We start from the raw sequence: 16,659 nt of genomic DNA on the forward strand, positions 1-16,659 counted from the left end.
TTTGTAAATGTGATTCATCCTGGACAGCTTTCAGATGGAAACATGGCATAATTCATAAAATAAGAAAAAAAGAAGTATTAAGATGCAAGTTAAACAAAATACAACAGATAGAAGTGTCTTGAATGAAACAAACGTGTGTAAAATCAAAGATAGCGCTGGATTTCTTCCTTGCTCACTGACTTCAGTGCTCCTGAGCAGCAGTGAGGACTGTACTGCCACTGGTGGCCAAAAGCGGCATTGCAACAGATTCATATTGTTAACTGTATGTAAGGTAATGTACTTCCGTAATAACAAAAAGTGAACTTACCTGTAGAAAGAAGCCAGTTGAGGTGGCTCAGGCCTCTGGTAAGGATGCAACCTGGCCCCAAGGGAGGGGTTCCAGTCAATACCAGCTGTTAGGAGACCGAGGGGCAGAGCCAGGACCAGGTGGAGGGGTTACATCTCCACGCTGGCCTGGGAGCGCCTTGGAATCCTCCAGTCAGATCTGGTTGATGCAGTCTGCTCAAACTCATCCCCCTGTTAACTGACTAAGATAAGTGGTGGAAAATAAACTTAACCCAAAAAGGCAATTTGTGTTTGGTAGATGATTTCTATGTTGTAACAATGCATTTTGGCAATACATCTTATACTGTTGGAAAGCCTGTTTTCTTACCTTTCCAATGGTATCAAATTTGTGAGGAACAAGCATTTGTGGGATGAGCAGTAGAGCTGAGTATGTGGGGTGCGCCCATGAAAAATGTGACAAATCTCCTCTGCCAATGCCAAACAGCAGCCACTCTCCGGTCTCGTACGGATGCCAGGAGGCCTTCCATGACTGCCCTTCACCATCAGGCCCACTTAAACTGGAACCTCAACATGTGGAGGATCATTATGTTCAGAGAACTGGAACCTCAACAAGTGGAGGATCATTATGCTCAGCCATGAGTCCAGATTATGCCTACAGCACATGGATCGTAGGGTCACAGTGTGGAGAAGACGCAGAGAAGGCTTTGCTGCACCGATAGAGTAGGAGTGGAGAAGATGGAATGAACTGCCTGCAGTCCTGACCTCAAACCCATTGAACACTTGTGGGATCAGCTCGGGCTGCTGTCCGTTCCAGAGTGACCAACACAACCACGTTGGGTGACTTGGGACAAATGCTGGTTGAAGAATGGGATGCCATCCCACAGCAGTGTGAGCAGGCTGGTGACAGCATGAGGAGGAGAGGCTGTTGTGGCTGTGTATGGTTCTTCCACACACTACTGAGGCTGCTTGTTAAATGAATAAATTGTTAATCAATAAATTGTTGCCAATATGTCTTTATTTATCAGACTTCAATCATCAAATCCACCAAATAACACTTGTCACATTTTACATGGGCGCACCCCACATACTCTGCTCTTCATCCCACAAATGCTTGCCAGAGCTTTTAATCAAGTCTTCCTCAGCAGATGGAATTGTCCAAGTTGTAATCACGCTACTTATGTAACGTTGGTCACCAACGAGCAAGTTTGTGGTAGAAAGGTACCCCAAAAAACTGAATACAATAAATCAAAGCGAAGTGCCAACACATTTAGTTTTGATGGTTTTATATGGCCTTGATCACACTTGCCTACTTTGTGCAAGTAGGTAAACTCTGTATTCCCTGAGGAACTCCACGAGCAAAGTCCAGTAAATCCAGATTATAAGGTGCATGATGAAACCAACATTTCAGATGCTGTATCTGCTCTATGCAAATGAGCTTATGATGCAATTTGTTCTCTTTTTTACCCCTCTGCAGTTTCAGTTAAGCTGAAGAAGGACTCATTCACAGTGTTAACATCATGAATCTTAGGTGACATGCAACAAGGTTGTTACAATGGCAGATGTTCAAGATCACAACTATTAGAATTAACCTGCTAATCTACAATTGTATAACCATTATCATAATTGAAGTCCTTTAATAGCATGTCGGACTAAGTGCGCACATAGCATAGCCATGTAAGTGTAGGTTATGTGCATCTGAAGCATTACATAGAAACACAACAATGAAGAAATGAACACACACAACACAAAATAGTTGTTTGCTTTTTTCTTTATTTTTTGTTCCCTTTTTTCTTGCTATCCCTGCTTTTGGCACTACATACTTAGGGTGACAAGTTAAGATTGTTTTTAAAACAAACGTCTATTCAAAGCCTTCATATTGCAAGCAAAGTATGAATACAGCTAATAAAAATAAAGGTTTATATTTTTCCTCCTTACTTTACACATAAAATAAAAAGACTTTTTTGGACCCCCTCAAAAATGGGGGTATTAAAATATTTGACATTTGTATCACAAATCAATGTAATGAGACAGGAAATAAAAACAGTACAAAAATGAGAAAAAATCTATTTCTTTTGAAAAATCCATGGGATGGGTCCATAATTTGTCTTTGTTTTGTTACCGACCATAAAACTAATTAAAAAGGAAACCCAAGATTACTTCTTTTGTTGGAGGAAGTTCAGATTGACTGGATGTCGAACGTGGGGGACCATTGGGAAGTTTGGATTTGGAAGCACCATGGACCCTGTAGAAAGAAGGTAAGACAACAGAAATCAGAACCAAAAGATAACTCAGGGAATAAATATATGTATGTAAGCCACAGTAAAATAAATGTGTATCATGTCTGACCTTGGCCGAAGGGTTTCCCGGGCTGGAAGCCTCCGTTGCCCTGCTGGATGAAGTTCTGGGGCATCCTGTAGGGCCAGGATGGGGACAGGGCGTACTGCGGAGTTTTATTGTGCTCCCATATCCGAGGGCCCGGGTTCACACCCACAAACTGGCCGGGGTGGCCTGACTCTGTGGAGACAAGATCAAAGCACATTATGAGGACAGATTTCACCTTTAGCAGGCAAACCCTCTCAAACTGTGTAATTCAGCATTAATACCATTACTCCACTGTACATCCTGTAATATACGTTAAATATAGTAGTTAACGTGCCAGATTCTACTTCAACTTTGAATGTTGAAGTAGAATTCCACTTGTTTATAGAGTTACATTTATCAAAATGTTTGGTGCACATTCTTACTATTACTATCCGTTTCTATAACATTTATTTATTTCATTCTTAAAATGGAGAAACTGTCACAAACCCATTTTCCCACTGGGAATGTATCTAGCAAAACAAACAATGTTCATTTAAATAAAACCTATTTAGTTTTGGTAACATCCCAGTTTGAGTAAACCCAATAGTGTCCCATCACTAGTGGTGTATTAAACCCTCATCCCCAAACAACTGCTACTTACCTCTTTAAAGCTCTATCTGTGTGCTGAATTCATTTTGAATAGCTCCATACTTTCTTTTGCTGTTCTTTGTAGAATTGCAATACGGCTTGGCAGAGGACTATCCTAACATTTCTGTTAGTGGACTTAAAGCGCAAGAGCCTTCTTATCTTGAGGCAATAGATGCTGTACAAATGAAGACTATAGAGCTGAACAACCAAAAACTCCCTGAGTCTTATAGAAATTGATGCTACCCTACAACTTCTGAAAACTGTCCAACCCTGGATGCATCAGTTACTTTTTTAATATTTCAGGTTTAGTTTTAATCAACATATCTACAGCAGTGCTGCAAAGGCTCTGCGTTCACTCACAAGTTACTGTGACCTACCATCAGGTTTAATCCCTATTTTACAACTGCAAACTAGATTAATGTTGCCCAACACATTTTTATTGCTACAAGGTCCATTTATAAGCTGATCTGAAGTACACTTAGAAGATGTAGTTGGCACAATGTTATGCGAATTATAAATGTTAACATTAATATGTTTGGGAAAAAACATTTGATTTAAGGTTGATTGGCAACTTGAAGGCAACTATCTTCTTTATTAATATTACAGACTGGGACCAAAATATTTTGCGAGTGTAATAAAACAAATTGACATAATATACAAAAAAAATCAGCTTTTAAAGATAGAGAAACAGGAAGACACAAAGACAGAGTCACACACAGACAGTGCCCCCCACAGACCACCCGGTGAATACCTGACTTGACCACAGTGCCGTTGCCCATGAGTGCCCCTGCCTGTGCCAGATGGTTGTGCCAGTGCCCCTCCCGGCCCGGCCCCATGCCCAGCTGCCTCACCGCCGGCTGGGCGAAGATGATGCTGGGGTCGTTCAGGTTCAATGGGCCGGCGTTGCCCCCTGAGCCTGTGGGACTCCCGTTCCCTGATGCCGAACGCAGGGCGAATTTGAGGCCGGGCGGGGAGGGGCCGCTGGGAGAGGACGTGGAGAGGACCGGACCGTGTATGGGCCAGGAGGGGGAAGAGAGGTGGACAGGGTGGTGAGGCTGCCCCTGGGACTGGTGCGAGGGAAGGAGCCCCAGGGCGGTGAGCGCCGCCGGGTGGAACTGGCCTGGGTGGGAGGGGGGAAAGCCGAACAGAGAGAGAGGGGGAACAGAGAGAGGGGGGCCTCCGGGCTGCTTCTGGGGACCAGCAGGACTGCTCTTCATGTGGGAGGGCTGCGGGGAGGAACTCTGAGGGACAGCAGTGGGCTGAGGGGAGTAGGGCGGGGTCTGACGACTATCAGACTGTAGAGAGAAGAAAGAAAGGATTAGAAATCATTCAAATATATTAAAACATATTCAAATAGTGGTCAATTCAAAAAAGCGTTGATGTAATATTTCCAAATTGAAACATTCTTGCATCAAGAATTAACTGAGATTTAAAAGCGCTAGCTCAGTCAAACTTGATTTGAATCTGATGCCATGATTACAAGACACATTTCAAAAAAGAAAAAGAGCTATTGGCATTATCAGGGCATGGTATCAGAATCAGTATCATAAAAGCAATGCCGTCAGATACATTATTTGTCATCTTGTTTTTTTCGCGCCTTCTTTGCTAAATGGATTGCACTTTTTTTGCTTTAAGGTCTTTTTTCCCCTCATACTGCCTGTGCTGCAGCACCTCTTTTCACCCTCTGTCTGAAACCAGAGCCTAGTCTGCTCTGGTTAGCTGCAGCTCTGTTGAGATTTGTCAACACATCTTTAACACTACAGGAAAGGGAAAACCCCAATTAGCATAATAGGGCCCCTATAAGAAGCACAACATAACATTTAACTGACGTCTTACGGAGCGTCCACACAGCAGCGTGCGTTGACGCTTGGCGTGTCTGAAGCTTGGGGATTTTTTGCGAGCAACGCGACCAACAACCAATCACATGAATCTCCCGCCCCTGACATACAAAGCAATAGCAATGTTAAAACGAAGTAAACTGGATATAAAATCCCCAAACAGGCGAAAACTTACCAGTTTCATCCACTGTCTCTGCCACCTCCCTCGCTCCTCCGGTTTGTATCCCAGTAGATGAACAGAGACTGATCATACAGCACCGGGTGATTCACTACCGCTATAATGAATTTTCCCTCCATTTTTTTGAATATGAGGAAATGACCTGCGTAGTCTCTCGCAGCATACACGCGGTTTGATTGGCTAGCGCTTGTACTGGCAGATTTGCATAAACGGGATTTCATTGGCTGACGCTTCTGCCGAGGCGCCAAAAGTTGAACATTGCTCAACTTTTGAAGTGAGCAATGCCAGCAACGCTCCAACGTCGCTTCCCAAAATGCAGTTCGGCTAAAAGTGACGTCCACCCCCATTCAAGTGAATGGGCAGAAGCGTTGGAAGCTTCAACGCACGGCGCTGTGTGGACGGGCCGTTAGGCCTCTATCGGGTGATGATGACGTTCTGAGAAATGAAACGGCTTCAGTTTCTTGATAGACATTTAAAAAAATAAAATCTAATTTGGGTATAAACTAATCATTCACTTTCAGGGGCCCAACAAATTAAATGTCATTCACCTCCTTCGTCTTTAGATGGAGACATTCATCTTTATGGGTAAGGGTGAGAAATATTTTCACATATGTATTTTTTAGGGCCGGGACTCGATTAAAAAAATTAATCTAATTAATTAGAGGCTTTGTAATTAATTAATCGAAATTAATCGCATTTTTAATCGCATATAAATATTTGACCTGAGAACAGTGAGAAGCAATTTTTTTCACATGGATTTTAGTATACCATTAGGCGCATTCACACCGCAGTACTTTTCCCACAAAGGTTCATGAGAACTTAGTTCATGAGAACAAATGAAGCCGCTGACGTCACTTCTTCTTCTTCTGCTTTGGGTTTACTGGCAGGCCGCAAACCACTTCACGGCGTATACTGCCGCCCAAAGTCCCCGACCGGAAGTCCCCGGAGTTGGGGACTGGCTTCAGTAGAAGCTGCTGGGAGTCCCAGCAGCTTCTACTGAAGCCTTCCGAGTAAATCGCCAGAACGCCGACACTTCCTCATCTCCACCGCTCCCATGTTTTATTTTGTGTTGCCATAAGTTAGTCTCTCTGCGTTTCTGCGCTGGGCTAATGCTAATGCTAATAATGCTAATGCGAGGATAATAAAATGGCGGCTTCACCAAACTTTTTGGGAGTTTTACGGGGCGTGGTTTGCAATCCGCCCAGCCAATCAGAAATATAGCTCTTTTCTCACAAGAGAGCCGTACGAAAGTCCCTGCTCTCTAGCAGCTCTCTGCTCTCTAGCAGGGACTTTGGTGGGGGTAAAAAGGTTCTCATTAACTAATTTTAGTACCGGCTCTTTTTGGTGTGAACCATAGACTGTATGGTGTGAACGCGATAAAAGAGGCTAACGTCCACGCTAGCTTCCACGCTAGCTGCTATATGTTTTGCATTGAGGTGATACTTGAGGCTTGATGTGCTGCAGTGATATGCGAATTCCTTTTTGCATAATTTGCACACAACCGTGCTCTTATCAACGCTTCCATCCGTCCGTTTTTTAAAACAACATTTCCCACTGTTGTTCACTGTGGTTTGTTGTTGTCTGAAGTCATGAACGTTAGTTGGTGCTCCAGTATAATCGGTACGCCTGAAACTCATCCAGTGAGAAACGTTCCGCGGTGCAAAAATAAGTGCGATTAAAATGCGTTAATTTTTTTAACGCGTTAATTTTTGTGTAATTAATTAATCTTAATTAACGCGTTAAAGTCCCGGCCCTAGTATTTTTGTATCTGGTTGATCTGACCCTAGTGCAGTGTCTAACTTCAGTGATTGTACTCACACATTCAGAGGGCTGTCTGGTCCTCCCGGGACAGTCTGCAGCCGTCTTCGGGATGGGGATGGACTGGGAGCTCACCACACTTCGTACCATGTGAGGCGCTGGGGAGGAAGAAGAAGAAGCCATAAAACGGTCATATTTGATAAAGCTTTGAAGATGAGCTGTGTATTATTTTAAGTGTAAGGAAAGTTAACCTTGGATTACAAAGCTGTTGTGGTTACCTGGCGCTCCGCCGGTCCTCTGTTTGAGGTGGCGGTACTCAGGACAGTCCCTCCGTACGTGACCCATGTCCCCGCACTGGAAACAACGTCTGTCCTTTGGCTCACGCTCCTCATCTTTTACGTCTTCGTCTTTTTCATTTTCCTTCTTTTTCATCCTGTCAAAGAAAGAAAAAAGGTCAGAGGCAGAAAAGGGAAGAATATATGACAACGACGCAGGCTCTCCTTGATATCACTGATTCTACCAGAACATTCTTGCAACAAACAAGGGTTGTGATTTGAATGAAATACACAGAGTTAAACAACTCCTTTAAGGTTGAAACATTTGTCTGGCTTTAACATACCTCGAGCTATCATCTTTGCCATAGAGATATAAATAAAAGAAAGAAAGCATCCGCCAATTGAACAGTTTATAACCTACTATGTTGGCCTCTACTTGTTTCTGAAGCCTTTTCGCTCGTCAATCGCACTTTGTCTCTGGGATTAACTCTTCTGTCATGTGCTCCCAGGACCCTCGATGATAATGACATCGAGTCAATTACAAAAACAAAGAAGAGGGAAAAACAAAAAAAAGACATATTAAAAGTAAAAGAGGAATTACCATTATACAATTAAATGTGATCAGAAACATTTCACATAGGGAAGATAATTGGAGAAGAAAACAGCTCGAAGTTATATCATTTGATTTAAATATTCAGAATTTGGTTTTGTTTTAAGGTTTCCTTCTTATATTTGAGGTATTGCTGATATCTAAAGCCTATTTTTGTGTCTGATGTTGATGGTCTTTTGTTTGGACTAATAATGTCAACAATTTAAAATAAAAAACATCAAATGTTCTCATAGCCGATGTAACTGTGGAACAATGTATAAACTTAAATGACAAAAGTTCAGTTTCTATATATAAAAGCTATAACAGCTTGGTTACATTTAAGAAAGTAGAATCCACATATGCGTTGTTATAACTATCACTAACTGTATGATGGAAAAGACAACACACAATTAGAAAGAAAATGACCGTAGACCTGAAAATATGTTTTGGAAAGCTACAATGATACTTTAATTAAGTAAGTATCATATATGTGAGTGAACCTACTCTCTAGAAAGGAGGCTTCCATCTGATCATAACTGATATTTCAGGACATCGAAATATCTAATACGTTTTTTTTATTTTTATAAAACAGTAGTTCTATGCCTCTAAAAATCTTCATATACTATATATATATATATATATATATATATATATATATATATATATATATATATACACACCAAGTAGAAGTGATATGAATTCATAACATATTTATTACTTCTCAGTAGTTTCCATATATTTTTCTTGGAATTCTAGCGGCACGAGAGAGATATTTCCATGAACGAACAGGGGACAACCTGCGTCTCTTAGGACAGTCCTTCATGTAGTGGCCGATCTTCCCGCAGATCCTGCAGCACCTGTCGTTGGGCGCCAACTCGCCGTCCGTCAACACCTTCGAGTCAAAGAAGTAGTCCTGCGGCAGAACACAAAGGTTTGCTCAGGACACAGAGCACACAGCTTACACATTACTATGTCCATTTAGTGACGTACCACTTCAGTGCCAGGGATAGGCAAGAATGGAGTCCCAAACAACTTCCTCCCGTTGATAAAGGCCTTCATGATGAAATTAGTCACTAGAGGAAGCAAAAGGAACATGTTCACAGGTTTAGAGGCGACACAGATCACTCTTCCAGAACCCAAGTGCACAGAATCAAACAGCATAATAAAACGTCCTTAAATTGGTTATTGGTGAACAGGATTAATCACAGAAACTAAGGACAATCAGAACAAGACCATTTGTCGATATTATTGGGCATATTATTTTGAAAATCTGCTCATGCTGAGTATTTTTTTTTTTTTTTTTTAAGATAATACGGCTGCGCAGAGTTTCGCATAGATACAAGTTATTAAAATCAATCCTCGGAATTACGCTAGATAATTCAATAGCTCTCTCAATGCATTGAGAAAAACAATCTCTGCATCAAAACAGCTTTTTCACAAAATAATAAGTATGCTATAAAATCAAAGGGCCTTTTTTATTTCTCCCTGCCATGACTGCATTTCGTGTTGAATACACATACACTATTATACACATGTTTAAGTTCATATTTTTAACTGTGCCTCTACTGTGACATGTCTCCATGCTTTAATGATCAAAAAACTCTTTATTTTTCTCACACTGCCTGTGCTGCAGCACCTCTTTTCACCCTCTGTCTGAAACCAGAGCCCAGTCTGCTCTGCTCTGATTGGTTAGCTTGCCTGTTGTTATTGGTCAATCGCTTAGAGATGGTCCCGCCCCTTAGCCTATCACATCCAATGGGTTGGAGCGGTAGCCAGTAGAAGCTTGAGTATTACGTAGGGATGTCACTATGGTACGGCTAAACAAAGGACTCCAATGGAGGCATTTCAGGGAGAGAAAACTCTCTGGAGGGAACTTTAACAATAACCTATATAAAACACTACAAATAAGGGAAGACCTGAAAAAACATAATAGGGCCCCTTTAAATAGTACTTAATACCAGAAATATCTGAATCATCACTTACTTTTGCGAGAAACTCCAGCACCGAGATTGTGGTTCAAATCAAAGGGATCTGAGGAGAAGAACAGAAGAGTAAGTACAAAGAAGACCAAGCGTGTTACGCTGATAAGCAGGTGAAGACGGAGAGATCAGTGTGAGCACCTTCGATAGCGATGCATTTACTGGTCCACTGTTTCTCAAAGGTCGTGAGGCGTTTTCTTTGGCGGATGCTGATGACATGCTCTTTGAAGTCAAACTCTTCAGTGTAAAAGCGCAGGAGTCCCAGCCACAGCTCTCCGACAGACTCTGTGTTTGGCTGCGGAAGCCGGCGCTGTGACGGAAGAAACGCACTTAATACATTTTCCAGATTGAGGCTGATATAGTTGAACATATATGAAAGCAGACTGATTAAATATAGATAATGTCAGAAATGCAATACTGAACCAAAGGACACCCTTGTCAACTCACCAAATCCTCCGGGTCATCACAGAAAAAAGCATTCCAGCCATCCACCATGCGCTGAGGGACAGCGTTCCCATCAAAGATCTAAAGAGACATCAGACAGATATATTTATTTCATTTTATTTACAGGTGGGTCGTCTATGGATGTTCTTTATGTTATTTTTTTTAATTGGCATGTTCCGTTTTTGTGACCCGTTATGTTGCAAGTTTCAAATCAATTAAAAACATTATATATAGTTTAAGGGTGACTTTAGCACATTTACAGAAATGCTTATTGCTTAAAATAAGGAACCCTATTTTGCTCATTTTCAGGTTCATATTTGTTCCTCTCTGGGAATGTCTCCATGCTTTATGTTCAAAAAGCTCTTTATTTCTCTCATACTGCCTGTGCTGCAGCACCTCTTTTCACTCTGTCAGAAACCAGAGCCCAGTCTGTTTGTAATTGTCATGTGTTATTGCCTTTGTGTCTGAAATGTGCGTATAAATAAACAAACCTTAGCCAGTAAAAGCTCTAGTGTTACATTGTGATGTCACTATGTTACAAACGTAAATAAAAGGAGTCCAATGGAGGCGTTTCATGGCAGGAGAAGAGTGTGTGGGAGAGAAACTCCCTTGGAAGGGCACTTCATGATTTTAGCCTACATTGACAATTAACATGCACAAAACCTATATAACACACTACAGGAAGGGAAGACCCCAAAAAGCATCATAGGGCCTCTGTTTTTTGTGTACTGTCCCTGTTAGAAAAGTGTAATTTCTTCTGAGTTTAAAAGGGTTTGGTAATAAATGGGTGACTGGTACCTCCTGCAGGACGGGAATGACGGGCGGCTGCCTCTGCTGCAGGAAGTAAAGCACCATCAGGATGTAAGCGTAAGACGAGAGGCTTCCTCTGGACGCATCCCCGATGTCACAGCGCTGTGAGTGCAGAGGCAGGTTAGCAACACAGCAGGGGACAAAAGATTTGCAGAAGATTCTAATTCTAATTGACAAGGGCTGGCTGTTACAAATGAATATACTGGCTTAACGCTGGAGTTTTAATGTAGCACACATAAAAAGTGAACCACTAGTTGGAAGACCAGGAACTTTACACATACATTTAGTAAAGAATTTACAAATTGCTGATGCAACTCTATCCAGGTATAGAGTTGCATCAGCAATTTGTAAATTCTTTACAGGATGATGTAGTTATCAGACATTTCCAGGCTCGTAAATATCCTTTAAATGAAGACAGACACCTTTCTGTTGGGGAAGAACTCACACAGACCACTGCAAACAGAACTGTTCCTTTCTCAGTTTGTTCACTTTCACATACCTTTGCAAAGACCTTCATCGTGTATCCGAGGAATTGCACGCGTAGATCAAGGGCTGCATATGCAGCCAGCATCCTGGTGTTGTGTTGAGCCTACAGGGACGATTGCGACGACAGCACTTTCAATAAATAAAAAGCTTGTCAAAGCATGTTCTATAGCACCGTAGGAAGGTTCTTGTGCACTCACCAGCGTGTTATAAAGGCTAATATCTCCCTCCAAACCACTCTGTCTGTGTTCAAACTTCACAATAGGCACTTTAGCTGTTGTGATAGGCAAGATGTTCCTCAAACCTGTGATATTGGGTACATGGGAGATAAAAACCAGTCTGTTTGTGGCACAAAAAGAACAATTATTAAAGACATAATCAGTAAAACATTAAGTCACCTGTATGCCTTTTAAGCACTTTCGCAAGTCCTTCAATGATCTCTTTGCAGTTCAGCATCTGTTTGGACAGATCAAAATGTTTTTTTAATGGAAAGAATGTAAGGGTCACATATCTCATCCCATTACGGATACGTGAGTTGCATTACATGGCAGTGTGTGTTTGCTTAGTGGGCCTACCTCTGCAGTGTCATGGCCCTCCAGAGTCATGCAGATGTCAAGGTCGCTGTCACGGAAGCCGAAGCCGTTCTTAGAGGAGCCGAACAAGCAGAGCTGAGCTTTATCTGAGGATACAGACACAGGGATAGGTTCTTATTTCTATCCAATTAACAAACACGCATTCGCCGTCATGATTGGAAATCCTTTTAATGAGAATAAAATATTCTGTCAACAAATTCTGCAAACGTTCTGCACCTCGGCATTTCCCAGGAGGTGACCCATCAGCTCTTCAGCCACAAATACAATCTGTACACGGTCCGATGAGGACTTGAACTGGTGACCCTTTACAGACTGCTGGAGCTTTTCTATTTACTTTTTGAATGAACGATTGCATTAGAAATAAAGGCCTGATTCTCTTTTTATAGGAGGAACATGCATAAAGGCTTTGGTCCATATCTGAGAAGTTTCCAACTCCGAAGCCACTGAGGATGAAAGGGCCACCTACCATATTGTACCAAAAAGGAGGTGTGACCAAATGATGGGCTGGTTTGACCCACTGAAAAGAAAAAGGCATGTACTTAATGCTCACCGTTGTACTCCTTCCTTATAAACCTCTCCAGGCTGTAGAGGATCTGTCCCTCTTCTGCTGCTCAGCGTGTGAGGGAGACAATTCAACTGCAAATAAGAAAATAAAAGATCAATCACACAGAGGTATGGAAATTGATTGATTTTAATGTAGGCAGAAAATATGTCTTTGTCTTTCATGCCAGCTGTTCAAATGTGTAAGTGAACACACATCTCAGAATAAAAAGGAAATTGATAGAGAAGTCAGAGATGCATTTTGATGACGTACAGAAGCACAATCTGCAGAGCCCATCGAGGATCTCTCTGAAGCGCTCGTTCATCGGAGGCAGGGGCTTCAGCTCGATCTTCTTGAAGTCTTCAGGACACTCGTCCTTCAGGTGGCCGTCCCGCTTGCAGATGCTGCACACGACAGTTGGAGGCTGAGGGAAAAATGTTTGAAGAGCATGAATGACATGATTACACAAGACGGCTTTTAAAAAGTAAGAGCAAAATAGTGGCATCATTCCAAAATGTTTTTAACAATCCTGCATGTGTTACTGCAGTGTTTCCCCTACCATTGTCTTGGGGGGGCGCTGCGCCACCGCAACGGAACACCGCGCCCCCATTGAAATTCAAGGTGCTTTTATATATATATATATATATATTATATATATATATATATATATATAAAATATAAAACACCTTTTTGCGGTGGCGCAACGGAACATATATATACATATATATATATAGCGCCAAATCGAAACTAAAATAATCTATCTACGGTCACTTTTCACATTGAACATGTGCTCTTTTATTAAATAAACTAAACGCTTATGGTCATTCCAGAATTGGAGGACAATTTAAACACCAACAAAATGAACCTTTTATTTTATTTATTTTTTTAATGTATTTAGGAAAAACAGATAATAAAAAAAGTGATTTGCCCAGCTAGGCATGAAATGTATATTTTCCAATGAAGAATTACCCCTGTTACTCTAATTATAGTAACAGGGTTGAAAGTAACAGGGTTGAAAATCAATGCTAATTTGAGCTTTAAGCCTTTAACCTCAGGAATTATTGCTAGATGTAGCATGTAATGCTACTTTCAAATGAAAGAGAGGACTTAGTTGTGGTCTACCCATGGCACTAGCACATGGCTTGCTGATGTCACTTCCACTGTGTCATCTGACTTACAGTTTTTTCACTTCCTGTGCCAATCTAAAAAGGTTTGGGTAACAGGGTTGAACGCATGTTGAGGGACACACCTTCTGTGCAAAATTACTGTTATTTAAAATATGTTTATAATTTAACAAATTGATTTTACCATACCAAGAGACATATATCAATAGAATAATACCAAAAAAAGTAAATAAAATCCCTATTTTAAATGTTATATTTGATATGCAAGTTGGTCACCAAGAAGCGGGGACAAGAGAAAAATGCCATTTTAGAGGATGTTCGAGAGCTATTTGATAATTTAAATAATATTTTGAAACCACTTTTTCTACAACTTTATATACATTTTGTCTCAAGACAAGTATGTTTAACACAAAAAGTGCATGTTTTAGCATTTTGGGCATGGATTATTAGATTTTATTATATGGGGGACATGAAATGTCCACCAATTCTGGAATGACCCTTATGTTATTTATCCAATGTATGTGCATGTTTCAGTGTCAACTGCATTGCTTTGCACATAGGGGTGCAACAACTAATCGACTTAATCGATTACCAAATTAGTTGCCAACTAAGACAGTCATCGATTCGTTGGTGACGTCATCACGTGTGTTTCACAGGCAGTTAAGCTCCAACGTTATCGGTACTGGAGACATTTAAAACATATATGCCATATGTATTATTGCTACATAAACATTATATCGCAGTCTTAGTGTCGCCAACTCAGTTTCTAATATGCAATAAGACTACAAAATGATGTATTTCTGATCTTTCCAATCCAGACGAGAGATTTCTCCCCCGTCTGTGTGCGAGGGGGCGGGGCAGTTTACACACATGCTCTGCAACATCCATGCAACACACACACACCGGAGATGGCGGAGAGAAGCGCTCCAAGGTGTGGTTAAACTTTACCCGTCTCGATGTGGACAATGCTCGTTACCAAGAGTGCAATAAGAGTTTAGCATGTAAGGGGGTAACACGAGCAATTCGTCTACATTTTTTTAGCAAAAGTGCACCACATTCAGACGGAGGAATGCACCGGGTCTTTCTAGCTCTATAACTCCATCCACGAGTAACGTTTCCACGGCAGGTGTTATGTATGCTAGCAGCAACACACGGAGTTAACTACATTATACAAACATGGGTTAATGACTAGAGGTAACCGAGTTATTTATTTTGTTAAAGTTTCAGCTATTCTGTTTACAGTCTGTCATCAGATTATTTAATACGATTTGTTAAAACACTGTTGTTTCTTTTGATGTGAAATATTATTTATTTAAATAAAAAGCAATGTTAATTGTGTTAACAATTTATTTAGTTAGTTTACCTTGTTTTTTTTCAAAAGAACCGTTAAGAGTACCGTTAAAGGACCGGATCGATACAAGTAGTAGTACAGTTAAAAGCTTAACGATCCGAATAATCGATTAATTAATCGATAGATTAATCGATTATCAAATTAGTCGTTTGTTGCAGCCTATTTGCACATTCACATTCTCTCCTCCGCTCTGATTCCGAAGGGTGGGGTTCCGCTCCCCACACACACACGAATGCACACACTCACAGTCAGAGACAAGAGCGGAGGAAAGGAGGAGAACAAAGTGTAAAAAAGTAAAACAAACCTGCATTATAGCCCAAAGTAACTTCCCCCCCCCTGCACAAATCACCCTCATCCCACCCTGGCAGCACCCACCAAAGCAGTAAACCTAGGGCAAACACTGTACTGTACATTGTTACAAAACATATATGTGTGGGCCAAATGCTCTAAAACAAGCACTGAAGCAAGCGTATGGACTCATATGTTAAAAACACTCAAACAGGACACAAAGCGTCTTTTGCCTTACTTACTTTTGTTTAACTCGCGCAATTGACCGCTGCATCATTTATCTATACTTGCGTCACTCAAACTAGGCGCACCGGCGAGGGAACTCGGCTTATCTGGATATAGATACCAACAACACTTCATCCGCAATGGCTGAAATAACTACTTTTGGTACTTTACATGTGGTGGAAGTCCTAGATACGTTGTGTTTGGTTTCATGACATCATACGAAGACACACAGCACAGTGAAAGCCAAGTCAAGTCACAAGTCTGTTGACTTGACCCAAAATGTATCGATCATGCTAGCTTCTCTGTCTGCACTCAACATAACGTGATTTGACATAAAGACAGTAGCAATTTACCATATAAAGTGTATGGTTTGTACACATACATTTATAAACATCAGTTTTTGTCTGGTCTTTGTTTAAGTATGAGGTATTGTAGAACTCTGGGTGCTGATGATAAGTATAAATGTTTAATATATTCATATCTGTAAACAATCCTTAATTTGTATTTATACGGTTCCTCATACTTTGAACTCTTCTTTCTTATTATCCTTGTGCGAACTCTTACCTTTCCTATCCTGCGTCTCAGTCTTACTGCTGTTGCTGCTCTGAATGTCCGTACGGGGATTAATAAAGGTGTATCTTATCTTAAATGACCTCTATCACAAACAGTTCAAAACCGCATCATCACTACGGGTGAATGGAGATTATTACCTTTCCACCGGTGAAAATCATCTTATCAAACACATAGTGAAGATCCTCAGGCAGAACAGGCCCTTCTTTATCTGAAATACTCATTTCCTCCTCCTCCTCTTCTTCTTCTTCCTCCTCCTCTTCCTCTCCCTCATTGTCACTGTCCAGCAGGCCGTTGGGGCAGAGGGAGGGAGGTTTTCCCCCCTCATTTAAAACCATGTCTGTGAGCCTGGCGTCTAAAGTCTTCTCATCCTTCTTTC

General features: G+C 41.2%; 1 protein-coding gene across 1 annotated transcript; it reads right to left on the bottom strand.

Annotated features, from left to right (window-relative positions):
- Window positions 1-2,035: 2,035 nt before the first annotated feature.
- Window positions 2,036-16,649, bottom strand: LOC117560581 (terminal uridylyltransferase 4-like). Its single transcript, XM_034237503.1, is given in 19 exon segments — window positions 2,036-2,527; window positions 2,632-2,799; window positions 3,986-4,529; window positions 7,069-7,166; window positions 7,287-7,441; window positions 8,670-8,785; window positions 8,863-8,945; window positions 9,856-9,903; window positions 9,993-10,161; window positions 10,299-10,376; window positions 11,094-11,207; window positions 11,605-11,694; window positions 11,789-11,892; window positions 11,987-12,044; window positions 12,164-12,267; window positions 12,732-12,776; window positions 12,779-12,817; window positions 12,996-13,146; window positions 16,421-16,649. Coding segments are annotated over 19 exon segments (2,451 nt in total). The 5' UTR covers window positions 16,619-16,649; the 3' UTR covers window positions 2,036-2,438.
- Between the last annotated feature and the right edge of the window lie 10 nt (window positions 16,650-16,659).

Source organism: Gymnodraco acuticeps, unplaced genomic scaffold, assembly GCF_902827175.1.
Source record: "Gymnodraco acuticeps unplaced genomic scaffold, fGymAcu1.1, whole genome shotgun sequence".
In the NCBI taxonomy this organism is placed as follows: domain Eukaryota; kingdom Metazoa; phylum Chordata; class Actinopteri; order Perciformes; family Bathydraconidae; genus Gymnodraco; species Gymnodraco acuticeps.